The sequence below is a fragment of the Euleptes europaea genome, chromosome 7 (assembly GCF_029931775.1).
Source record: "Euleptes europaea isolate rEulEur1 chromosome 7, rEulEur1.hap1, whole genome shotgun sequence".
NCBI classification, from domain to species: domain Eukaryota; kingdom Metazoa; phylum Chordata; class Lepidosauria; order Squamata; family Sphaerodactylidae; genus Euleptes; species Euleptes europaea.
Genome location: NC_079318.1, coordinates 30,774,072 through 30,801,310, shown reverse-complemented (window position 1 = coordinate 30,801,310; position 27,239 = coordinate 30,774,072). Strand labels below are relative to the sequence as shown.

General features: G+C 44.1%; 1 protein-coding gene across 1 annotated transcript in view; it reads right to left on the bottom strand.

The window, feature by feature from the left end:
• KIF26B (kinesin family member 26B) overlaps window positions 1–27,239 on the bottom strand; it is a 366,977-nt gene that overhangs the window by 108,795 nt on the left and 230,943 nt on the right. The window contains exon 5 of the mRNA XM_056853346.1: window positions 23,369–23,552. Coding sequence (XP_056709324.1) covers window positions 23,369–23,552 — 184 coding nt within the window. The remainder of the gene's footprint in view (window positions 1–23,368; window positions 23,553–27,239) is intronic.

The window sequence follows — 27,239 nt, the reverse complement described above, 5'->3', positions numbered from 1 at the left end:
CCAGTCATGGGCAATAAATACTGAGTGCAATAAATTCAGTCTTCCCAAGAAGTAAATTGCAAAAAAGTACAACTTACATTTATTCAGGTTTAGTTTGTTAACATTCTTGTTGCAGTTGATAAAAGATAGAAAGCCCCATTTAAAGAATACATTTCCCTATACAAGTGGCTAGCTAATCCAGCGTCATATGAGTGCAAGTATGATTTTATGGTTAATGCAGGAGAGACCTGTAGAAACTTCTGCCTCCTTTGCAGACCATGTGGAAAGAGAGACAAAATGGCTAATGAAAAAGGAGGAGGAGGAGGAGTTAGAGGGCAGCCCCCAAGTTCAGCCAAACAGCAACATCTCATTAAAGAAACAGAACTACAAACTTAGAGAAAAATAGCGCCTCCCAATGTCAAGGCATGCCGAGTCGCTCTCACTCCAACTGGCACTTCTCGGCAAGACATTTGAGGCATCGATGCATGCTCTGTAGCTCTCCTTTGAAGCATGAGTTTTATTTCTGTACTAAGCAGGCCTGCTTTGCTCTCAGATGCACAGTGTAAAATAGTGGGACTGCAAGGAGATAACCTGTTCTTCACAAAAACTTATTTACTCAATATAGTACCAAGAGTATACTTCCATCAAAATTATACAATAAATATAGAGAAGATCCAAAAACCAAAGCAGCTCACCCATCAACCACCAAAAAGATTTGTGGCAATTACGGTCTAGTGTGAGAAGACACAGTGGCACAGGCATAGTGACACAGGGCTTGTGAGAGTCTTCTGATGTCTGAGGACAGCGCAAATGTGAGAAACCAAAAAGTTCAGAGGGAAACTTGGTGCTGTTGTTTCATTCAGGGCAATGCAGCTGGGTTGCAAGTACATAGGTCAGACAATCTCATTGAAAAGGGGCACTTTGAATAGCTCCTCATTCTTCAGGCAAACTAGTTGAGCAGGGGAGGGGAGTCTTATGATCAAGAGGTGTAGTGGCAGTACACCTTGAGCCCGTAAGCATGGATAACAGGGTAAACCAATCAGCAAAGTCAAATCTGCAGATGCATTTCCCCAATACAACAGAACCCTAAACCAAAAACTAAAACAAAAATGATGTCAAATAAACATCAAGTAGTCAGGTGAAAAGTGCCTTCGCAGCTGACTTATGTTGACCCTGTAGGGTTTTCAAGGCAAGAGAGGAACAGAGGTGGTCTGCCATCACCAACGATCTTGGGCTTCCTTGGTGGTCTCCCATCCAAGTTCTAAGCCGACCCTGTTTAGCTTCTGAGATCTGATGAGATTGTGCTAGCCTGGGCCACCCAGGTCAAATCAATACTAATAATAAACTACTAATAAATTAATCAGTGGATGCCAGGGTCCCTTGAAAATATTTTCTCCTATATGTACTGCATTGTGCTGATGCATTTAAAAGCAATCACCATTGCCCCGAGCCTCAAAACTGATGGTCTTCTCTATCTAGTTATTTTTAATTTGTACTTCTGTTATCATCCCTGCATTATTAATATGCCATGATAAGGTAGAATTTAGCTTGGTAGTTTAGTTTCCGCAATGCTTCATTCCATTCCTTGAACAGCCCTCATGATAAATCGTTCCCTGCAATCTGAAAAAGATTCATGATTCCCACTGCACAGCAAGTACAAGTCTCCTGGGGAGCTTCGTTTCCTCGTTTGTGTTGCTGTTCAACTCTTCCAAAAGGAGTGTGGGCCTCCTTATGTTTATCACATCTGCACATGCTGTTATCAATCAGTGTGCATGCCTCCACCTTTTGTGTGGCCAGACAACACACACATCCCTTAACGTCGTCATCAGATCTGGTGCCAGCACATAGCTCAGGATACTCCTGAGAGATTATGGTAGTTTAAAGGTATAATCCAATGTTTAAGAAGGAGGAGGAAGAAGAGGAGGAGGAGAAAAAGAAAAAGAAGAAGAGTTGGTTTTTATATGCCGATTTTCTCTACCTTTTCAGGAGAATAAAATCGGTTTACAGTCTCCTTCCCTTCCTCTCTTCACAACAGACACCTTGTGAGGTAGGTGGGGCTGAGAGAGTTCAGAGAACTGTGACTAGCCCAAGGTCACCCAGCAGGCTTCATGTGGAGGAGTGGGGAATCAAACTTGGTTCTCCAGATTAGAGTCCACCGCTCTTAACCACTACACCATGCTGGCTAAATTATATGTATTATTATATATTAAATTATATGTACGCATGGCAAAGGCCTTCACAGAAGGGCAGATGCCAAAGTACAGAGTTAGTGTGGGCTAATCCATTTGAAGGCAGATTTTATTACTAATCTTTTGTATATGGGTAACTACCCAGGTACATAATATAGAAGGAGCTGGAAAGAAAAGGGAACATCACACAATGTGTTAATAGAAGTATCCCATTTCCTATGAGATAAACAAGAGCAGAATTGACAATCCTGTAGTGTAGTGCCATTCTCACTCTTTTAGTATTTTTTTTTAAATGTTATGAACTGGTCTTATTCAAGGACAAGGGATTTTAGAAGAAGAAGAAGAAGAAGCAGAAGCAGAAGAAGAAGAAGAAGAAGAAGAAGAAGAGTTGGTTTTTATATGTCGACTTTCTCTACCACTTAAGGGAGATTCAAACTGGCTTACATTCACCTTCCCTTCCCCTCCCCACAACAGACGCCCTGTGAGGAAGGTGGGGCTGAGTGAGCTCTAGGAGAGCTGTAACTTGTCCAAGGTCACCCAGCTGGCTTTGTGTGTAGGAGTGGGGAAACAAATCCAGTTCAACAGATTAGCCTCCGCAACTCAAACCCGGTTCTCCAGATCAGACTCCACCACTCCAAACCACTGCTCTTAACACTACACCACTAGGCAGGACATTTATCAGAAATTGACAAAAACTTGGATTCCCCCACCCCCAGAAAAGTCTAGAATCATCATATACAATATCTGGGCAGATAATTAGGTAGTTCCTGTGATTGGCTATTGGTTCATTTCTATAAATAACTTCTCATATGTTAACAGTACAATGCCAGAGCTGCAGACTCATGCAAGATAGTGGACTCTTCTGTCAACTAGAACATTGCAAGCTGGCCACTTGTAAGATGAGTCGTTTGCCCAAAATGGATAATCAGAACTGCAATCCTAAAGCTGTAATCCTACAAGGGAATGTACCACCAAACTCAGTGGGGTTCCTTCTGCATAAGAACTGGCCTATATGTCTCAACCTCACTGGAGTTGTCAAATAAGTTTAATTTAATTTAATAACTATAGACAACGTAACCACCAGTGCAATCCTGTCCAGAGTTACTCCAGTCTGAACCCATTGAAATGACTGGGCTTAGACTGGAGTAACTCTCCTCAGGATTGCACTGTACATCATCCAGTTGATAACAGTGTTTGTTGTAATCTTTAATTCCCAGAAAAGAACAAAGTATCATTTATCGTACTTCAGGGATTCTGACTGACACTTTGGTCTAGGTTATATTTTATATTACTGTATTTAATACATATTTATTTAAACCTATTCAGTATATTATACAGCACTCAGCAAACTTTTAAAAACATTTACGGTATAATCCTTAGCACCCTTCCAAATCCACAAGGGGAGTAACTTTGCTTAGGGTTGTACTGTTAAGTGTATGAAATTGTCAGAAGGCTGAAGGGAAAGAAGGTAGCATCATTAGAGGAAAACTGGACATCCTGTCTGTGGGGAGAGTATATAATATGTAAATATGCCCTTTCTCTGTGTGAGAAAGGACACGGAGTTTAGGATGAGCCATTCAGAACATGCTTTTCTTTGTCTTTTCTGGGGCATTCCCATTCTAGTAGTATAATGCCAGATGCCGTCTGAAAGCTATACTATGGGGTCATTGCAGAAATGAGAAAATGTCCTTCAAATGAAACGATCTCCAGGAAATTAATTCAAAATGCTACAATATGGCCATGTCCCCAGAGGATTCGATCAACTGCACATTGATATAGCAATAAAGAAGCTTCACTAAACCCTTGCTCAGTAATACCCATGTATAGGCTATTTATGATATATGATTCCAAAGGAAACTATTGTAGCAACTGTTTTTGATACTCATGAAACCATCTATTTGATCACCAGATTATGTTTTACAGTTATTGTACCTGCAAGCCTAGTTACTTCATTCATTTTTTTTTATTTAATTGTTATGGGATACAGAAAAGAGAACGAGGAAAAAAGAGGGAAAAGACATAAAATAAAATACAGCATTTCAATCCATTCTTTGTCCGTGCCCAATATGATCCGCTTTCTAGACCTTACCTTCAGCTATAGTCTCTTTATGTAAATGCATAGTATAATTAGTAAGTATAGACTCCTTTAGTATCATATCAATTCTGTACTTCATCATCGGTCATCCTACTTCACTTAAAAATCATCATATACCTAAAAACTATTATATATTTAAACTTCAGCTAATATCCATTTTCAATAACCCGGCCCAACAGAAAATCATTTAAATTTAACCCTTTTCCTCATTTCATAGACATACTTTAGCTTGCATATCTATAAAAAAACAGTTGCCATCTTTGCTTATAATCTTCCATCGACTTTCTTTGAAGCAAATTTGTTAATCTCGACACAGTTGCAAACTCATACATTTTTGTAATCCACCCTGTTAGTTCCGGTGTTTTCTTAGCTTTCCTATACATGGTGAACAGAGTTCTCGCCGCCGTTGTCGCATATTGATAGAGTTCCTTGTGTATAGATTGTATCTGAGTTGGAATTATACCTAACAACATAAACTTGGCACTTAAATAAAAGTTTGTATGCAGCATACTCTGAAATTCTTTATGTATTAATTGCCAGTATTTCTGGGCCTTTTGCATGTCCACCATTGATGGAAAAAGGTTACTTCGTTCATGATGATAGAAACCGACCTGGCTCACAGTTAGTATTCAGAATGAAGAATAACTCAAATCTAGGAATGATCTAAAATGCCCTCAACCTAGGGAAAGCTTTACATCTTTCAGTTTGCACTAGGGGTGTGCATATCAATATGCAAAATACCACCACCACCCCAAAAACCTTTGGGGTATTTTTCTGTGTGTTTTTCCCCCAGCAAAAATAGTGGCAAAAAAACGGGGCCGAAGAAACCAGACCCGAATAATGTTAAATGTATTTGGCATTATTCGGGCCACTTCAGCCCCACGCCATTCCCCACTCCCCCTTCCCCTCTATTCCATTTCCCCCCTTCCCTTCCATCTTACTTTCTTGTTTGCTGACAGATCCACACCGCCGGCCTTTTCCTGAGAAGGGAAGGGGAAGAAGGCCGGCAGTGAGAACAGAAGGCCGGCAGGAATTCCCCGCCTCCTTCTCCAAGCTGCATGCCAGATTGGGCCTCCAGGTGGAGGCCTGATCCGGCATGCAGCTTGGAGAGGAAGACGGGAGTGTTCCTACTAGTACTGCTGCCTGACCGCTCTGACTCCACGAAGCACGCAAACAGCGGGGCTAGGAACACTCCCGCTATCCTCTCCAAGCTGCATGCCATCAGGCTTCCACATGCCCCCCCCCCGGGCCTTTTCAGCAGTTTTCGGGCTTATTAAACCCCCCAAAATTAAAAAAAAAATGAGTTTTCTGGATTTTTTGAAAATTTTCTGGTTTAATAAACCCAAACCCGAAAAATATCAGGAAAAAAATCAGTGCACAGCTCATAAGTTGATTATTGATTGATTGGATTTGCTTTACACTTCTTAGCCAAGTTCTTGCAGCAGTTCACAGAAAAGCTTCAAATCCTACATGAGTGTGTGTAAAGTGCCTTCAAGTCGCAGCCGACTTATGGCGACCCCTTACGAAGTTTTCATGGCAAGAGACTAACAGAGGTGGTTTGCCAGTGCCTTCCTCTGCCCAGCAACCCTGGTATTCCTCGGTGGTCTCCCATCCAAATACTAACCAGGGAGGACCCTGCTTAGCTTCTGATCAGGCTAGCCTGGGCCATCCAGGTCAGGGCTCAAATCCTATATAATCATAAAAACAGCTTACCAGTAAAACAGCAAAATAAATAATAGCTAAAAAGCAATAGATAAAATTATGAAGGTGTTACTTAAAACCAGATCTTCAAATCTCTTCATGCCTTGGGATAGAGAAATAATCTTCTCAGCTTACTGATAGTTATTATCTTCATACACATCTACTGCCATGTATGAGCCACTTGGCCTCAGTGCATGGCTCCATTATATATATTAATACCACAGGTCATGGTGCTGGGCCAGTCATGGGGATGTTTTCCCCTGAAGGGTGGCAATTATTCCTGTTCAGAAGATGGTTGTGGTATGTATCCATATATCACTGCCACATGGGATTTCCCTACGGGTTCATCTCTCCCTCATACATACAACATTTTGAGACCTCTCTTCCAAACACCCATGACTGGTTCTGCCGGGATCTGGCCAGCGTACAGAGCTGTCGTTCCCTCCAGCATTCTCTTTTTGCAAGTTCCGCCCTGGGAAGGGCCTCAAAAAAAGTGAGGGGGGTGGTGTATCTCTGTACACCCACCTCCCTCTCTCACTCCCTCCAGTAGCCTCTCCTTCTGCATCTCTGGCCCTTCCTCCTTGGCTCTCCCAGGGTTTACCTTTTAAAGAGGTTGCTGCTGGGGGGACATCGTCAGTCTCCAGCAATCCCACTAACCCAGGAGTTGTGCCTGAGAGAGTGGCAGGTCTGTAACCCAATGGGCTGCTGGCGGAACACAACCTGGGAGAATACAGCTCGCCTCCCCCTCCTCACTGTACTGCCTTAAAGGGATTTGCCTTCATCTCTCCAGGGCCTAAGGAGGGCTGGTGCTGCAGCTTCCTCTGGCTGCTGCTTCCTTACAGCCATCTCTGACGGCCCGCTGTCTCTTGCTACTACCCTCTCCACCTTGCCTGCCTTCCCTGGGTTTTGCAGCAAGACAGGGAGCTGTTCCCATGGTGTTATGCCGAGCTCCCCTGGTGGGATCCAAAAGCTTCCTCCACCTCCTTGGGGGTAAGTGCAGTGTTGGAAGCACCAGACAATGAGGTAAGGATTCTCTCTACCAAAGTAAGAAACATGGAATACACTTCTCCACAATATGCAGTGTCTGACGAAGGGAGCTTGGATTCTTGCAAGCTTATACCTTGAAAATCTTGCTAATCTCTAAGGTGCTACTGGACTTGAATCTAACTAGAAGAAGAAGAGTTGGTTTTTATATGCCGACTTTCTCTACCACTTAAGAATCAAACTGGCTTACAATCCTCTTCCCTTCCCCGCCCTACAACAGACACCCTGTGAGACAGGTGGGGCAGAGAAAGCTGTGACTAGTCCAAGGTCACCCAGCTGGCTTCATGTGTAGGAGTGGGGAAACAAATCCAGTTCACCAGATCAGACTCCACCACTCCAAACCACTGTTCTTAACCATTACACCATGCTGGCTCCCTACTGTGCAGATATATCAAGTTTTCAGATCTTCTCCAATGCACCACCAGCTGCATATGTAGTCAAGATAAAGCTGATGTCTTTAAGAAAGCGCAAAGCCAAGTGACCTTGTGGCTGAATCAATAGACTCAGTTGGATCATTAGTCTCTGTTATTACAGCACTGCTACAGCAAAGCTTCCAGCAGCTTTACCATCCTGTCAGCTTCCGCCGAGCAAGCCTCCTAGGCACATGCGGAGAAGAATCAAATAACAAAAGAAAAGGTCTTAGGTCTTGGGAGGAGGGGAATTTGGGAAAGTCTGAGAAAGTATACAAGTTTAAAAGGGCCTTTATGGTTATGTGAATACTTACTATACTTGCCTGTAATACTACCCAGGACACATGTAGGATTCCTAGGTTTGGAGAATCCCAAGCCTACAATCTTTACTCAGCATCATACTACAAGGAACTTATAATTTGCAGCCTCTTTGGTCACAACTTTCCTAATTTGTAATAAGCTTCCCTGCAGGTATTAAAATCCTGAGAAATAATTAAACAACTGTGTTCAAAATATTATTCCAAGAGCTGCTGAGCAAACTGGAACTGGGCTAGTGCCGAAGAATAGATGCATTATCATCTATATACTAATAGCAAAGTTGGCCAAACCTGAGGATACTTAAAGCCGGTGACTGGGGCCGTGAATGGACAAGACAGATCTTTCTACAAACCTGAAAAAGGTCCCAGGTTTGCAGAAAAATGTGAAATCTAGAAAAAATGTGTGAGCGGATTCCCTCAGTGGCTATTAGTATGCAACCAGAGTATTCCAGGCTGGGTTTCTGTGAGTAACAAGGCAGGGGGAGAGATCAGGATCCTTTCCAGACCCATTTTTGCATTTGAGGAAGGACTCACTGAGGCCAGGCCTGACTAGAGTTACCAGCTCCAGGTTCGGCAATTCCTGGAGATTTTGTGGTGGAATCTGAAGGGGACAGGGTTTGGGGGGGGGGGCAGATGATGGCTGGAGATTTCCTGTTATTACAACTGATCTCCAGGCAATAGAGATCATTTCCCCTGGAGATCAGTTGCCCTGGAGAAAACGGCCACTTTGGAAAGTGGACTCTATGACATTATACCCCATTGAAGTGCCTCCCCTCCCCAGACCCCACCCTCTTCAGGCTCTGCCTCCAAATTTCCAGGTATTTCCCAACTCAGAGCTGGCAACAATAGTAGGAGAAGTTTAAGACAGAATGGAAGATAAAGGTAGGTTGGCTGTTAGGTGGAAAGCAAAAGAGGATTACCAACTCCAGGTTAGGAAATTCCTGGAGATTTGGGAACCTGGGGAGGGTGGGGTTTGAGGAGGGGAGGGACTGCAGTAGAGTATAATACTAAGGAGCCTTGGGAGGGAAAGGTTTGAGGAGGAAAATGACCTCAGCAGAGTATAATGCTACAGAGTCCACCCTGCAAAGCGGCCATTTCCTCCAGGGGAACTGGGGTTGCCAACCTCAACTGGGGTTGCCAACCTAATTCCGACTGGAGATCAGCCGGAATTACAACTGATCTCCAGATGGCAGAGATCAGCTCCCCTAGGGGAAATAGCTGCTTTAGAGGGTGGACTCTGTAGCATTATACTCTGCTGAGGTCATTTTTCTCCACTCCCAAATCTCCAGGAATTTCCCAACCTGGAGCTGGCAGCCCTAAGAGGAACTGATCGCTGTAGCTGGGATAGATGTTCTGATTCCAGACGATCTCCAGTCCCCTCCTGAAGGTTGGCAACCTTAGAACGAGGGAATGACGCAGGGAAAGGGGAAAGGCTATAGGGGCCTTCAAGCAAGGGAAAGAGGAAATAGTGGAGGAGGGGGAAAATGAGGTTCCTACTTGTATAATATATAATATACTTACTACGATCTAAGTAGAATTTTTTTAAAAAAGTAGTTGAGAAGCTTTACTAGAAATGAAAATATTTCAAAGCCTTCAATTAAAATCTATGATTCAAACTTTATGCATGCATGTCCTCAAAAAGGTGGTATAGGTGGTTACCATTCTAAATTACTGGATTGTTAATCACTGTTGGAGCCTTGTATAGAAGCCTCTATGGTCCATGCTACTGGACTCCAAAATGCCCCATGACTTTCGGTTTATTTTCTCTCTGATACAGTGTCCTGGTCTTGATCAAAGCTGGATCATGATAACTTGAAGGAGGTCTGTAATCTCCAGAATAGCCATTCGGATGACGCTGTAATAAATGAGTTGAGTCTGCTATTTTCAGCCTGCTATTTTCAGCTGTACTCTTTTCCATATTAAGAGGAAAGGGATGTTTGTTAGTCCAAAGAGTGCCCTTTTGTATCGGAATAGATATCAATCCTTTTCAAGTTAACTTATTATTATTATTATTATTATGGATCCATAATTCAAAGTACAGCATAATAACTAGCTAATCATAAGTTTTTAAAACATACATCTACAGGACTGGACAAGGTTGCCTGATGGCACTTGTGAAAAGGGACGCTGCTACAGCTTCTCCTCCTCTGCATCTCCCCCCAATACCATTGCCAGATCTCCTCTCCCACATGTTATGGAAAAAAGCAAAAGTGATGTTTGCATTAGCAAGCTGGATGGGACCAAGGAAGGAGAAGAGAAGGGAAAGTGCGTGGAAAGGACGTTTTCACATGGCAGGTGGCAGCAGGATGCTTTCATGTGGTCCATAAGAACATAAGAAAAGCCATGCTGGATCAGACCAAGGCCCATCAAGTCCAGCAGTCTGTTCACACAGTGGACAACCAGGTGCCTCCAGGAAGCCCCCAAACAAGACGACTGCAGCACCACCATCCTGCCTGTGTTCCACAGCACCTATTATATTCAGCATCAAGGCCCATAAAGTCCAGAGATCATGACAATAAAATTAAAACTCAACTTAAAAAAAATGCTGTGGGTGTCATAGGCTGTCACAGTTATGTGAATGATCCGTCAATCAAAAAGAATTCTACAATAATTACTCTTGTCTAGCACTGTGGAATACATTCATCATCATTTATTATTTATAAAAGCACTTACAATTAAAAAACAACAACATTACCTCACCACAGACTCACAAACGGGGTGGAGGGGAAAGACTTGGAAGTAAAATGGTAACTCTGTATTGTGTGGGGAAACAATTCATTGCATTCAATAAGACTATTTTATAATGAGGAGGAGGAGAAGGAGTTGATTCTTATACCCTGCTTTTCTCTATTGAAAGGAGACTCAAAGCGGCTTACAATCACCTTCCCTTCGCCCCCACAACAAGCACCTTGTGAGGTAGGTGAGGGTGAGAGAGTTTGGAGAGAACTGTGACTAGCCCAAGGTCACCCAGCAGGCTGCATGTGGAGGAATGGAGAATCTAATCTGCTTCTCCAGATTAGAATCTGCCGCTCGTGTGTAGGAGTGGGGAATCAAACTCAATTCTCCAGATTAGAGTCTGCCACTCTTAACTACTACACCACGCTGGTTATGCTAAAGGCTCCATCACTTAACTCATTTATTACAGAGTCATCCAAATGGCTATTCTAGAGATTACAGACCTCCTTCAAGTTATCATGATCCGGCATTGGTCAAGACCAAGACACTGTATCAGAGAGAAAATAAACAGAAAGTCCTGGGGGATTTTGGAGTGCAGCAGCATGGACCATAGAGGCTTCTATACAAGGGCCCAACAGTGATTAACAATTCAGTAATTTACAGAGCATTCCTGAAAGGAATGCCTGCACCGGGCTTAGGAGGCAAACTAGCGGCGTTGCCTTCTAAGGAGGTTTTGGCGCCGCCAAAACCTTTGCCTTGGCACAAAAAAACCGTGCAAGCCTCATAGGGTTGCACAGGAGATAAGCCAGCAAAAAGCTGAAGTATCTCGCCCAAAAAACCCGGGGATATTCCCAAGCTGAAACAGCTCGGGAGGCTGACTAATGTCAGCCCCGCCCCTGGCCGTCGCCGGAACGCCCTGGGAATGCCTCCTGGCTCACCGCCACAGCCTGTGCTGGCGGCGGGAGACAGGTGGGAGGCTGCGGCGGCGTCTGGGCCCAGCGCTGCCACGGTGGTGTCCAGGGACCAGCGTCCGGGCCTGCACGCCGGCGCTGGGGCCACTCACACTGGCATGCACCTTCCAAGCACCAGCAGTGTGGGCCCCTGCGTTGACGGAGGCCTTCGTTGGCCTCCTAAGGCCTTTGGGTCGGGCCCCTGGCGCATTTGAGGAATGCGCTGTTAGAATGGTAACCACCTACACCAATCAAGAACCTAGAAACCACCTGCCTCACCATCAAGAGCCTTGTGATTCCCATTCTTCACTCACCAGAGAAAACAATGCATCCAGCTTGAATGGCAATGGAATGTAAAGCTCCAGGAAAAGAGACTACTCCATTTTTGACCTCTGTTCTTCACAGCATTGATTCACTTCTGGATACATGTTTCCCTGATCTATGACTATACTTTGGTTCCTTATTTCCAGCTGGATTCAACTTCCGTTTATAGAGCAGGCTACTCTTGTTAACATTGGATGATTGCATTGGTCATCTCAGCGTGACCCCTGCCTTCCTTCATGCCTTTGGCCCTTCTTGTATCGGAGACAAGTAAATGAGCGTAGGATTTGCAGTTCTAGGCTCCTGGAACTTAAAAAAGTTGCCAGGTGAATTGGATATTACCAGAACTATTACCTATATTCACTTTTATATCATTTAGATGGCAATATACATTTCATTTTGCCCCTGTCCAGGCATTCTGAGCACCATGGACCAGTCCTTACCCACCCCCAAAGAGTGATGACAGATGGCAGTTGTCCACATCTGGCCCCCATCTCCCATTACCTCTCATGTATATACTTTTCTAGCACACCCAGGTAAAGACACCACCTAGTCTACTACTAAACCAAAGGCAGAAAGGGCAGCATCAAGGCTTTAGTTGAGAAAGATGAATTAATTACACAAGGGAAATATGGTTGTGGGAGGTTACTGAACATAGTAGTTGCTCTTCCAGCTGTAGGTAACTTCAGTGTTGTTTTTTAAAGCTACTTGTAGTAAAAAGTACTAAATATATTTTCTTGAAAGAGCACATTTAGCTGGAACTTAGCCAACTAAGATCTCAGTCAGATCCATCAAATCTGTTTCCTGAAGAATATCTCTGTTACGGGCCACTCATACTTGAGGTCTAAAGGCCGCCTGGCTTTCATTCCAAGTGGAACTAACTATTTAATTTATAGAACAATTGGTTTGACTACAATGATGAACGCGCATGTCTTCTTAAAATGCCTCATGGGGTATTCCTCCTTTTCCCTATATTAGTAACCATGGTAACTCTGAGGAGAAACAGTTTTTGTTCTTCCCTTCAGAAATTGTTTCCAGGGGATAATGGTTTTAACTCTCATTTGTCCTACAGCAATTAACTTTTGACTTGCTATGTGTCCCAGTGCTGAAGTTTCAGAAGGAAAGATAGCTTCTTCTCTTGCTTCCTTTCAAATGTTCTTATGATGGATATTATCAATCCCTATTTCAGAAGTTGAATGGTCTTTCCAGAAAACACAGATTTCACAAATGCTTTTATTGTGAAACATTGCTGTTGCCAAGAATAGTCTATACATGCACCGATTCTTCAAAGTCAAAGACAAATTCTTCTGCTACAACTTGAGGTACTCCTCACATATCTTGTATGATTAACTCCCATACCTTACCTTTGTTGCTCTATATCTAACTTTCTAAAGAAATAAAGCTGCCATGCCAAGGGTACAAAAACAACAGACCTTCTGTCAGGCCCCAATCATACCTTCACGCTTTAAACTAACTATACCTAATGCAATTTGGTCATGCTGCCTTTATATTATGAATTATGTGGGGCTTATTTTCATGTTTTTATTATTCTTTCATTATTATTTCCTTTATTTTAACTTTATCTCAGAGTACTACAGGGAGATTTCTCTGCTCTTTTCCTCAGTTAGATTAAGGGCAGGAGAATCTACTTGGCTTGTGTTCAGTTCAGAAGGGGTTGTAAAATAATGATATCTCACCACAAGCAAAGCAAGATTCCCCACCTTTTCTCCCAAGCCTGGAAAAGCAACCGCACAGCTGTTGAATGAACCAGACCCAGAAAGGGGGAAATTCACTTGCTACAGAGTCTCCAGCCAGATAAACAGGGCATCTTTTGCCCATGTATATGAAGGTTTTATTCCTGTGCAATATTCCCAACATAAAAAGCAACAGAGACCAACCGATTCAAACAAAATGAAATATTTATATACTAGCACTCAGACACTACTAGAGGCAGACCAAAATTGCCTCTAACCTTTAAGACCAAGAATACTACTACGCAAGCAAAACCAAGAATAAAAACACCCTCTCCCTCCCAATAAACACACACACACAACTGAGAATGGGGGACAAGATAAGAATAGGGAGGGAAAGAGGTTAATACTATGTGATCCAAGGTGGGTGAGAAGCTGAGAATCGTAGGGAGTCCGTGCAGCAGAAGTCCAATGAAGAGAGAGAGGAGCCTGCAAAGTAATTGTGAGGGTATCCAGGTAGTGGGCGAACCTGGCCCATTTTTCACGGACCTGGGCTGACTCTTTTATGGGGGGGAGTTCCATTGCTCAACATGGGGCTCTTTGTTCCCAAGTTCCGGCTTGCATAAGGTGAGTAAAGTTTGAATTTGATTGGTTATTTGCAAAAATCTCCAGGTATTTCCCAACCTGGAGCTGGCAACTCTATCACTTGGGTTTAGCAATACCTCCATTATCAAAATACAAATGTTGGTTAAATCAGATTTAATTCCACCCTCATTTATGATAAACTTGCTTTTTTTACAAGTCATAGATGCAAACTAGATGTTCCGTTACTCAGTCAAAAAACAAAGTACACAATAGGATAAAGAAGAATACAGTGGCTAGAATACTAGAGCAACGGAGACAAAGCTGAGGAGATGCAATTATAATAACTCCAGCTGTTGTACTTTAGGGAAGAGGAGTACTAGTCATACAAAAAAAACCCCAACTATCTATTTTTAAGAAGCAGCTCTGACAATCCAAACATCTATTTTTAAGCATGCGACGCTGGTATGCAAATACAAAATTAAGCACCTGTGGGCAGAAAGTGTGTGTAAGTGCCTGAGCTGGCTAACCAATTTGCAGTATACAGCACATTACAGTATACACATCTTGCTTTAATTGGATTTCACTGGGAATTGATCGAGAAGAGAAAGAGGGGTCAGAGAAGACTCGTGACACATGATCCCACCACGACTCTCTCATTAGGAGTCCCTGCTGCGGTAGGTTCATTTGATGTAGATATAAGTCCATTAAAGCAGCCGAGGAAAGTGTTAGAGCAGTGAAAGTGAAATTAAGGTAAAGCAATAGTAAAGCAATCTTGTTAGACTGTAGTGCTTTCCTTCTGGTATTGTCGAGGGGAAACACAGATTAAAGGCATTCTTCAATCCAAATCCCAAGCAATATATTTTCTGAGAAGGCAGCCACAGGAGGGAGAAAAACACCAAATGGCAACCTGCTCTTTTGCTGATGAGTCAGTTCATATTTTTTATCATGGGCCCATTGCTGAACTACTAAGTAATCTTAGTGCCTTGGACGAACAAGCATATGAACAACTTTCAAATGTTGGCTACCCAAGGTTGGGTAGAAAGAATATGTGACATGAAACGAGGCTTGGGGAGAAAGCAAGGAGGAAGGTGCATATTTATCTTTATGTTTTACTACACTATATAATAACAAGCAAGAACCCACAAGAATTTGCGGGATGCATCTCATTCCCCCCCCTCCCCCACTATTTCCTCCAAGGCTGAAAGAAGAAATATCAGAAGACTGCCCATAGCCTGCAGCCAAAGCAGAGCAAGGAGGCAGGTACACCTCACAAGAAGCCCCACTGGGCATCAGGGGAACATTTTCCCCAGCCAAAGCAGAGCAAGAAGACAAAAGCACCTCATGAAAAGCCGGGGAATACGTTCCCCAAAGGAAGGTGGAAACCAGGAATTCTGTGTTTGAGGGCAGAAAACGAGGTAAGCAATTGGACAAGGGGGGTGGAAGTCCCAACTTGGGAGAGAGAAGGATTATGGGAGGAGTAGTTCCATTGGTGAAGGCGTAAGGGGTGGGGCAACTTCCCTTTAAATAAAGACCAGAGCTGAGGCCAAGGAAGAGATGGGCTGGGGAGGTTCTACGGTAAACAGGACCTGCCAACCAGGGGTTGGGAGCTGAGTCGCTTTTGCTGCCCCCACCCATTCTGAGGCTGCTGAAGCTCATAAAGGTCCAGCTTGAGCCAGGGTGGAGGGCCTGTGATGGGACACTCTTGGGGATATGCCCCACACTCCCAACGTTCACTTGTTTTTTAGATTTCCGGTTTTTGGGGTTGGTTTTTTTTGCAAACCTGCGGCATTTTTCAGGTTTGTAGAAGGACCTGTCTTCCCTGTTCACAGCTTCAGTCACCTGATTTAAGTATCCTCGGGTTTGGTTGACTTTGCTATCGGAATATAAGATAGGCCCCTTATTTGAAAAAGGAAAATGGAAGGGAGAATGTTTTAAAATAACTCTGAAGTAGAACGCCAGCCAATAGGAACAAAGGATGCAAACCAGAGAAAGCGGCATACACTTAAGACTGTAACTCTGCTTAAGACCCATAGATTTAAATGAGAATTAAATTATTTCTTCCATGCTGCATCAACTCTGCTTATAAAAAGATGCCATTATGGCTTCCCAATCGTTTCTAGAATGCTTGAGAATTTTCATAACATCCATGTTGTTCATATTTTGACTGAAGAATTAGCATTCTTCGTTTGTTGTTCATGCTTATCTACTTCTGAGGGCCAATTACGTGTTACGTTTTTGACAAGTTGGTCCAACTCACTTTCCCTGCAGTCACATAGCAGCTGCAGGAAAGGGCATTTTTAAAGTTCCCAGAAGCTTGATTGGGCTCAGGACAATGGTACTGGGGACTCCTGTCTCCTCGTTGTGCCATTTTCCTGAGCCAAAATGGCCAGGGAATGGAGTAATTTGCCCATCTCTGGAGCTGCATGTACCCATTATTCAATGTGCAGTTCCAAGAATGAGCAAATTATTTCCCTCCCTGTCCATTTTGGTTCTGGAAAATGGCACAGTGGGGAGGTAGGAGCCCCTCCTCCCCCTGCACCATCATCACCAGTCCAATCTAGCTCCTGGGACTTTAAAAATGCCTTTCACAGCAACTACTGTGTGATTGCCAGGAAAGCAAGTTTGTCAAAAAGTGTACTTTGGCTCCAAGTGAGCTTCTGAATATCTGTGGCCGGTGTAGCAGCCAGGTCACCTGCTATAGTGGGTGACCTCCTGGTTGAGCCCCCTGTTCTCTGCCGCTACCTAAGAAGCCAGCAGGGAAAAACTGGTAAGAGGTTTGTTGGCATCATGCCAACGTGTGAGATAATTTCTGATGAAAAAATGGAAGTGATGTCATCACGCTGGAGCGACACTCTAGAATTCACCCAAAACACTCAGGAAAAATGAAAGGAAGAGTCAGAAGCATCAAATCTCTTTAGAATAAATTAGTGCATTTAAAATGACAACAATAGAAGCTCAGCTATAGCTTATATCACTGACTAGAAAGGATAGAAATAATGCCAAGAAGACACCAGCATGGTTAAGGATTGAAGTCAAAGCAGCCAATCCAGTAATGCCTTATTGAAAGCCCTCAATTCAGTTAAATTTGAACACTGCATACAGTTCTGGTTGCCAAGTGCTGGTTAAGGACAGAATAGGGAAACAAAGTGATTAAAGAGTTGGAGGCTAAGCATCTGGGGCTTTTTAGTATAGAAAAAAGGCACCAGAGAGGTGAATAGATAGAGGTCTAGAGAATTGTGCATAGTGTACAGAAAGATTAAGAGAAACTTGTATATCTCCCATAGTACTAGAACTTGGAGTCACCCAATGAAATTTTCACATAAGACAGCTGACATGTGGAACTCACTGCAGCAAGATGTGGAGACAGTCACTGGCTTAGCTGGATTCAACAGGGGGTTATACAGGCTTATGGAAGATAGATCTGTCACTAGTCATAGCCATGACAGCCAAATTGGGCATCCAGATTCAAAAGTAGAATACCTCTGATTAGCAGGTTGGGGCTGTTGTCTACACGCCCTGCTTGTGTTATATATAAAAATATAAATTGCATTATAATGTAAATGGATAGGAAAACTGCAATGAACATCTATGGGCTCTAGGTCATAATGACAGGGTAACTTGCAAGAGAAATACAGAAGGCAAGATTAAATTATATGCCTGAATTAACCCTATCATGTGCATTTGAGCCCCTTGTAAAAAACAAACAAACAAAACTAGGGAAAACCTTTAAGCTTCTCTAAACATATTTTTTTCCTGAATATATGTGGCAGGTATTCAGGGTGGAAAGAATAAACATGCATCCTAAAATTAATATGAGTAAGCATATTCCCCTCAGTAACCATATGGATTTGGCAGTAGAAAAAGGTGAATTGCATTAACCTTCTGTGCTCTCCAGTGGATTGATCCAGTTTCTGACTTTAATGGCATATGAAAATGAACCACACTATACAGCTTATTTCACTGAGGGCTCAACTGCACTTGCTCAAGCAGACCCAAGACGGGAAGTCTGCATTTGTCACCAAAGACCTGCAAAGAGGCATGTGTGCATGCATATGCACACAATTTGCAGTGGAGAAGCAGTGGGTGGGAGAGGGAGTATGTTTGTCCATCTGTTTCCCATTGAAGCCCCCCCCCCATGCCATTCCCTCAGCTGGGATTCAAGAGGTATATTTACAGCATTGTTGATCAAAGCAACTAGGGGGAGAGCTTGCAGGGGGACACACAGCTTGCTGAGGTAGGAACTTCCTGCAGTCCATGGGTTATCCACTATAAATCATGCCCTCCTTCCAGTCTAGGGCCTGCTATTGGGGTGAGCTTTTGGATATTTCCTTCTCTGCATTTTCCAGATATATTCAGGTATCCACATGAAGTTCGGGATTCTCAGGAATACTGGGTAGTGATTCCTGGAAAATTCTGGAAATATTAAAAATATCAAATATTTGGGGCTGGCATTTTAAAGCTTCCAGGCCGGTTTTTCATCAATTTGACATGTTTTCCGGGCAAGAGGAGGGAGGGTGCAGGGTGGCAGTTCTCCAAGGGAATGGGAGCAGATGTTAGGGGTGTCAAAAATGGTGTCAAAAATGGTGATCTTGCCACTCATGAAGACCCCCCCCACACACACACACACACTAATGTCATCAGAACAAGAAATGTTAGGAAAGTAGCTTAAAACAAATTCAAGCTGATCCCACAAAAGCACCTAAAATGAAGCTCATAAATGCTATATTGCTGTTGTGTTTCTTGTTTACAGTGGCGGAAGATAACAGGAGCTCCAGTGATGAAGGGCAGTTGGTTCTGTTGGGCTTGCCACGTTGGCTGTGGGGTCTGCTGGGATCCTCTGGTTTGATATTAGTTGTGGGGGAGGGATTGTGGCTCATTGGTGGAGCATCTGCATGGCATGCAGAAGGTCCCAGGTCCAATCCCTGCTATTTCCAGATAAAAGGATCAGTTAAGGGGTGATGTGAAATACCTCTACCTGAGACCTTGAACAGCCACCGCCAGTCTGAGTAGACAATACTGACTTTGATGGACCAAGGGTCTGATTCAGTATAAGGCAGCTTCATATGTTGTGTTGGGCTTGCCACCCTGCCCTGCTGGGAGTCTTGGGTTTGACATTGGTTCTGCTGCACTTGTTGGTTCTGTTTTGCATTTGGAGGCTTTGGGCCAGTGGTTGTTCTTGTGTGTTTGGTTACTGGCTTCTTTTGAATTCCCCCCTCCCCCGGGAAACAGTGGAGATGAGCAGGTACCTTGTTTAGGGGACCATAGAATTGGCTCTGTTTGTCCAATAAGGTTGAAACTTTAGTGGACAGATCACACTATGTCTCCTGCAACTGTTGTGTCATTTGGTTGGTGGGGAAAGCTACTACAACCCTGCCCCAAGCCCCCCAAGGGGCATATTGGAACCCAAATAAAAGAAGAAGAAGAGTTGGTTTTTATATGCCGACTTTCTCTGCTACTTAAGGGAGAATCAAACCGGCTTACAGTAACCTTCTTTTCCCCTCCCTACAACAGACACCCTGTGAGGTAGGTGGGGCTGAGAGAGTATGACTAGCCCAAGGTCACCCAGCTGGCTTCATGTGTAGGAGTGGGGAAACAAATCCAGTTCACCAGATTAGCCTCTGCCGCTCATGTGGAGGAGTGGGGAATCAAACCCGGTTCTCCAGATCAGACTCCACCGCTCCAAACCACCATTCTTAACCCTTGAATCCCAAAATGGTATCAGGGGACCTTAATACCAGTATTTAGGCCCTTTCTGAAAGACAAATCTGAAAAACCCTGAGCGGGGAGGATTAGGTGCACAACCCTATCTGCTACCAAATATCTAATTCAGCTTTTAGTACCGTTTGCAAAGAAAGCTACAATACAGCTCAGAATGTGCTCAGTGATATTCAAATTAGAACCCAAGTTCAAACTGCATAATTTTGCATACTGTGGTAATAGAAACTTGATTTTAGGTATTCTTATATGACATGTAATCATAATGAATTATCTTTGTTCTTACCAAATTTTTGCAAATATTAAATGTGACTGAACAGAAAAATAGACGGTTTATCCTACTACCTCTCATCTTAATGTACGAAATATTGTTATATAGTTCCCCAAAAGGCTGCAAAAGTGCTCAACCAATATTCCCCCATAAGATGTCATTTGACAATATTTCTGTACTCTAATTTTAGAGTGCTCAAAAGCCTTGGAATTCAGTTCAGCCATTGCTCCCAAGCAGGAAGCTGTGTGGCCCAAAGCTTAAAAGGCCCTTTGTGAGATAACTTCAGAAGCTGTGACATCAGAGGAAGTGAGCCAATGGCAACCAGAGGGATCAGAATATACTTGCATGACCAAAGTCACAATGACTTCAGAGCAGAACAATCACTTACAGTGAACAATTTATAGGGACAGCAGGTAAGTTCCTTTCCCTTTTGACAGAATAAGAAAGACTAAGAAAGATCACTAAAAGGGAACTTTAAGAACAGAAGAAAAACCATGCCGGATCAAACCAAAGGCGCACCTAGTCCAGCATTCTGTTCTCACAGTGGCCAATCAGCTGCCTCTAGGAAGCCCACAAGCATAGGGTTGCCAACAGTGTCCTTCAGTGTTACTCCTCTGAAGATGCCTGCCACAGCTGCTGGCGAAATGTCAGGAAAGAAAATACCAAGACCACAGCCCGGATAACCTACAAGAACCAATGAACTCTGACCGTGAAAGCCTTCGACAATAATCAGTCCCAACTTCTTCCCCGTTGACCCAACACTGGAACACGTCTACCTCACTGTGGACACGAGGCTTTGTTTATTATATTTAGTAAATGTCTGGAACCATTTTTATATTCAAAAACAGTCCAAGTGATTCCCAAGTCAGTATAAAAGCAATCACATCGACGACACTTTTTGCCTTAATCAGCTCATCAGTCTAGCCAAGTACAAGAACTATTGATGAGACCAATGTTAAAAGAATTTGAAATTCAGGTTGCAAAAACTGCAGCAGCTGACATCATGCAGTTGCAACTATTTGTACTCTCTCAAGTTTCAGGTAGGGTTGCCAACCTCCAGGTACATCCCAGGTTGCAGCAATCCACCTGTTTTTGGCATGCGCAAGACTCGTTCCTTCAGTGACTTTCTTGTCCACTCAGATATGTTAAAACCCACACAACACGCTTCAGCTGTCGGCCATTTTAAATGTGGGAAGTGTTTGGTTTGTCCGTTAAGTCTCCCTGTAAAAGAGTTTCGCTCTGCCACATCTAATTTTAAGTTTCAACTGCGGCACTTTTCCAACTGTGCCACGAGCCGCGTTATTTATGCGATCACTTGTAAATGCGCGAAACTCTATATTGGAAGCACAGTACGCCAGATTAGACTATGTTTAGGGGGAGCATAGGTCGAGGTTACGGGCGCGTAATTTCAACGCCCCCTTAACAAGCCATTTTGTTGAGCAGAAACATTCTGAAAATGACGAGATTTTTCGTGTTATGGGTTTATAGAGACCACCCACATGATTTTAAAAATGTGCAAAAAGTACTCCTTCAGAATGAAATGCGTTTTATCCATCTTTTTAATACCTTGCCCCCTAATGGCTTGAATAATGAATTTGATTTGTCCTGTTTTTTGTAAGTTTCCTTTAAAGGTGGCTATATGGTTACTGTACCTTTAAATCTTCTTGGATTAGTCCTCACTTAACATCATATGACTCAATTTGCACTATATGTATTCGACGCTGAGTTTGGCAGTTTAAAGATGACTCTGAAATATTAGCAGCCCAATTCTTTTGTTGGAGCTTAAAACAATTAAGACTAAAATACTAAAAAATTGCAAAATTTATTTTCAAAAATATTAAAATTCTATACTTTGAAGAATCCTTTTCCTACTTGGTTGGGACATAGACAACTTAAAAGATTGTAAACCTCCCAAATATGTGAGTTCTTTTGGAACTGAGGTAAGCCATTTATTTTCAGATTACCCAAAAAGAGGCAACATATGATATCTTTAAAAACAGTCATAAAAATTATTCTCAAATTATGTATTAAATTATTCTTAAATATACTCATATGTATTGTTTAGGCTGATGAAGCTATGCTTTGGTGAAAGTGCTACAGAATATCCGGAATAGTGTTTCCTTTTTGCTGTTCAATTTGGACTTTCTTGCTACCTACCTTGGAGCAACTACTTTTGGATGAGAAGATTGCGTTCTTCTTCCTCTTGTACATTGGACTGACGTTTGGTTCTTTGGAGACAGCTATTATGCTTGTATTATATTGGTTGCAGTTTACTGCTTTTTGATTCACCGCGTATATATTGTGTTTATAGTTGTAAGCTTGTTTTTTGATAAGTTGTTTCATGTTTGAACTTAGTATTTAATAGACTTCGTGTAATATTGAGTGGTACTGGTTCTTTTTTCTAGCTACTTTTATTATCAGTATTGTGAGTTTTCCCATACAATCTCCAGGTACTAGCTGGAGATCTCCTGCTATTACAACTGATATCCAGCCAATAGAGATCAGTTCACCTGGAGAAAATGGCTCCTTTGGCAATTGGACTCTATGGCATTGAAGTCCCTCCCCTCCCCAAACCCCACTCTCCTCAGGCACCGCCCCCAAAATCTCCGGCCGATGGCGAAGCGGGACCTGGCAACCCTATTTCCAGAACTTGACTAGTTAGACATTGCCTGGTTGAAGCACTGGAAATAAAGGCTTGGATCCAATTGAAGAAATTCTGTGGATGGAAGGACTGTGACTCTTTTCCTACACCCCACTGCAGACCAAAATGCCCTGCAAATACTAGGGGGAGGAGTACTTTGGGCTATAACAAGACCTGAGAAAGTCACACTCTGAGACAAGAGATCTTTCCGCCCACAGAAATACCTCAGGAGATTCAAGGCAAACAGATTTCTGTTCAAAAAGGGAATTCACTTATCAATTTCTACTTGAAACCTCAATTTACAAGCATATTAAAACTCAGAATATTTTGCAATCGATGTAGGAGATTGTTAATTTGCATCGTTATTTTCGACAGTTGTCTTAAAATGCTCTTGAGTGGCATTTGTTCTCAAAGGTACATTGTTCCCCAAGGTACTTTGAAAAATTTACAGAAACACATTGTCAATGTTTCTTCTAATTGTATATAAAATCTTGCTTGCAGCAGCCATACCAGTGTTATAATGGTATTTCCAGAACAAATATGTTAAGTGTTAACAGAAGCTGCATGTTGCAAAAAAGAAGTGTTGAAGTACCAAGAAAACTGGAACTCTCCAGTACTTCTACAAGGGCATCTAGGAAAGCGTATTGCTCCTCACATGTTACATGTTTGTAAGTGGTGCAGCCAGAGCAAAGATTTTTGCTGTTTAACTTGTGAAGTAGCCCTTCATCTGTGTGGAAAGAGTTTTCTTTCCTAACAAGAAAAAAAAAGGGGTTAATTCCCTACCTTGCCCAGTCCTGGAGTGTCTTTCACTTTGTTGACTGCCCTCAGCAAACATGGTGGAGCAGGTGGAGGGGAGGTCTGTAGAATAGTGCTGAACTTGGTAGCAAACAGAGGTGATTCTGACACAGAGGCTGTGGATGGCCTGTGTTTCTTCTTTTTGGAAGACAGGTTCAACTTCTGAGCAGCTCTGCAGACGAAACAACACCAGAGGAAAATGAAGACTTGCAAAAATGATATACAATGTCTGATCTTCAGATATGATCACGGGCTCCAAAAGAGCCACACCATTGAGTCTGACCCTTAGTTGCAATCCTAAGAACACTTTCCTGGGAGTAAGCCCTACTGAACAAAATGGGGCTTACTGCTCAGTAGACCTGCTTAGGACTGCTCCCTATGTAGGGTTGCCAACCTCCAGGTAATCGCTGGAGAGCCCCTACTATTACAACTGATCTCCAGACGATGAGATCAGATCACCTGGCAAAAATGGCCACTTTGACAATTGGACTCTATGGCATTGAAGTCCCTCCCCAAACCCCACCTTCCTAAGGCTCCGCCCCAAAAACCTCCCGCTGGTAGCGAAGAGGAACATGGCAACCCTATCCCTAAGGGGTTTTTTTCACGGAGGTTTGCGGCGGTTTCACATCTGTTTTACCGCACTGCTAATTTTTCATGACCGCTTCGAATTTGGCGGAAAAAATTGCGTCATCCCCGTGTCTTCTCAAACCTGTGTTGGTGCAATCTTCGATTTTGCCGCAGGGCTCCATGAAAAATTTTCCCTGGTTCGAACTTTGCATTAACTTTCCCCACCCATGCCGGCTAATTTCTCCTCCCCTGTGAACGGCGATTGGCCGGGGGAGTTTCACGCTCGGAAAAGAATACCGCCCCTTTTGCTGCCTGCCTGCATGGAGTCATGGCACTTCTCTCCCTCCCTCCATCCCGGAGGCAGGCGGGCGGGCAGGTGGCACGCCTTCCCCGCCCCTCGCCCAGGATGGGCCTTGGAGCTGGGCCCACACCTCCAAGCCCAGGGGGACGCTGGACGGATGGCTCCAGGGGGAGGCCGGCGGGGCCACGCCATGTGCGCCTTGTGCACCTGGGGTGGTGGTGGGGGCAGCTTGGTCTAGGGCAGTGGTCGGCAAACTCATTAGTCAACAGAGCCAAATATCAACAGTACAACGATTGAGATTTCTTTTGAGAGCCAAATTTCTTAAACTATATAGGTAGGTACACTGTTTATTAACTTAATAAACTTTAATTAAAGTTTTAAGTCTTAATTAAACTATAGGTACACTGACAGTGGGGGAGATAGAGACCCAATAAAAGGCGAGTTTAGACTATTGTGAGAAGCAGGTACGCGGGATTGGCGCCCTTACTCCACCCCCCTTGCCGGCCTGCAAAATCTGAACTTGAGAGACCTCCACGTGATCTTGCTGCCCGCCTGCCTCTGCAGCAGGGTCGCCTCGTTGGGGGGGGGGATCTACCCATTTGTTGTCGTCGTCATCCCCCCTCACTGGATCCAACCAAAAAGGCAGGAGTAGCCAAACAGGGTGGTAATAGAGAGGAGGGGAAGGAAGAGGTCGGGGGGGTGTGTGAATCGTCACAAGGGCTAACCTGGGCCGTTTACGCACAGGAGGTTTTGCCTTGGATTTGCCCCTCTTCAAATGCACATTCCCCCCTCCAAATTCTCAAAACTCCACAATGAGCCATCAGCAAGAGTTTTGAGAATTTGGATGGGGGAAATGTGCATTTGAAGAGGGAAAATCCAAGGCAAAACCTCCCATGCGTAAACAGCCCTGTTTGGAGCGATCCGGAGTCAAGAGGTCCAAGCGTCCGAGGGGACGTTCATTGGGCGAGGAGAACCGAAGGCTCCCGGCCACTTTTCGCAATTAAAAAGCAAACCGAAAAAGGGATCGAGAAGGGGAGGGGGATTAAAAAAAACACCGAGCTACTCTCCCCCCTGCTGGCTTTCTTCTTCCTCCGCGCAGCATCAAAAGGGGGAAAAATGAATCAAGCTGGCTGGGAGAGTGGCGGGCCGGGAGGAGGAGGAGGAGGAGGGGAGGCGCAATAATGCAAGGCAGCTGCAGCAGGAGGCAGGAATGAGCGAGGTGGGAAGCAGGAGGGCTGCGAGCTCAGCTAGGGAGGCGCGTCACGAGTAACTGAACCAGCCTCCGAGGGGAAAGGGTGGGGGAGAGAGAGAATATCATCCAGACCGACACCCCCGGGCGCTCTTGCGTGCCCGCACGTGGTCATTTGTGGCAGAGTCGCACGCAAGGGGCCAAAGAGCCTCATGCGGCTCACGAACCGCGGTTTGCCAACCACTGGTCTAGGGCAGCTGGATCCGTAGGGGGGGTTCAAGGGAAGGGGCTGTTGGCCTACCTACCCCAGCGGGGAGGGGAGGGGGGATTTTTGAGAATTCGGATGGGAAAAATGTGCATCCTGAGAGCAGAAAACCCAAGGCAAAACTCCCATCACCCTTCTGAAGAGGTGCTGACAGTCTGCTCTGAGTTTCCCTCCTCTCTCGATGCACTGGGGCCGGATCAGGGCAGGTGCGCAAGCCAGGGGCCTTCTTTCCTCTCCCCCTCCCATGCACACGGGCTGGATCGGGACCAGCACGCCAGCCAGGAGCCCTCTCTCCTCTCTCTCATGATGCACTGGGGCCGGATTGGGGCCAGCACGCAAGCCAGGGGCCTTCTGGGGGGGACATACTCTGGGAAATTGCTTTAATGCAAGAGGTTTACAGTGGCCATTTATGCATGGGAGGTTTTGCCTTGGATTTGCCGCTCTATAGATGCACCTTTTTTTCATCCAAATTCTCAAAACTCAACAATCAGCCCCCAAGCAGAGTTTTGAGAATTTGGATGGGGAAAATGTGCATCTAGAGAGCAGCAAATCCAAGGCACTCCTCTTGAATCGGCACAGGTTGGAGCTGCTCCATTCCCACTTTCAGCTAAACACTTTTCTGGGCACATGGATGCAATTCCTGCCCCCCCCCCCAAATCTGCCTGTCATTAAAGCACAATGGGTTCCCCATTTATAGACAATAGAGGGAAGCTTTGAGGAAAGCGCTGCCTTGCCCCCTCCCCCATTGGAATCTGGCTGTTCCAAAAGCAGAACAGAGCGAGGGTGGGAAAAAATGTAGGAGACCAGAGGGACTGGTGCTTGTTTTTTGCGCTGGGGCCGTGCCCACAGAGGTGAACTGCACGAGGTAATCTGCTGGGCGGAGTTGGGGCGAAGTTGGGGGTGGGCATAAACAATGAGCTTGTTGGAAGGGGAGGCCTCCTGCAAAGGGAACAGACCAAATCGTTGTCGAATACAGCATGCTTTGTTCCCATGAAAAACCAAAACTACATCGCAATTGACGGGGATAAATCGTGGCCATGAAAAAAAAATTAATCGGGTTTTTTTTTTTTGGTCCATGGCAAGAGAGCATCAAAATCGTCCGTGAAAAGTTGGCCTATGTCAATTATTTTGAGATGATAATTTTGCTGATCTAAGAAGCCGTGGCATTTCTTTAAACCAACAAACAGTTAAACAGGGATCCAATTAAGGTTTGTTTTCTTCTGTATGTTTTTTCAGCTTAGCACACAGAACACGTTGCAGCTTATCACCAAATTAATGAGGTGCACAAATAGCAATTTATGGGAGACAATTCTGTTTCATAAAGGGACCTCTGCCTCACAGAGAAACGTTTGTCATCTCTAAGTCACTGGGTGCAGAGAAATTACCTGTTGAGAGTTTGAATGTAAGCAGCCAATTGTTACTATGCGAACACTCGTTATTATTATTAAAAGACCGGCTGAAATTAGCAAACATATAAAGAGCCTGGCAAGACCTATTTTAAATGTGACACCTCATAAAAAATCCAGTCTACTTCCTG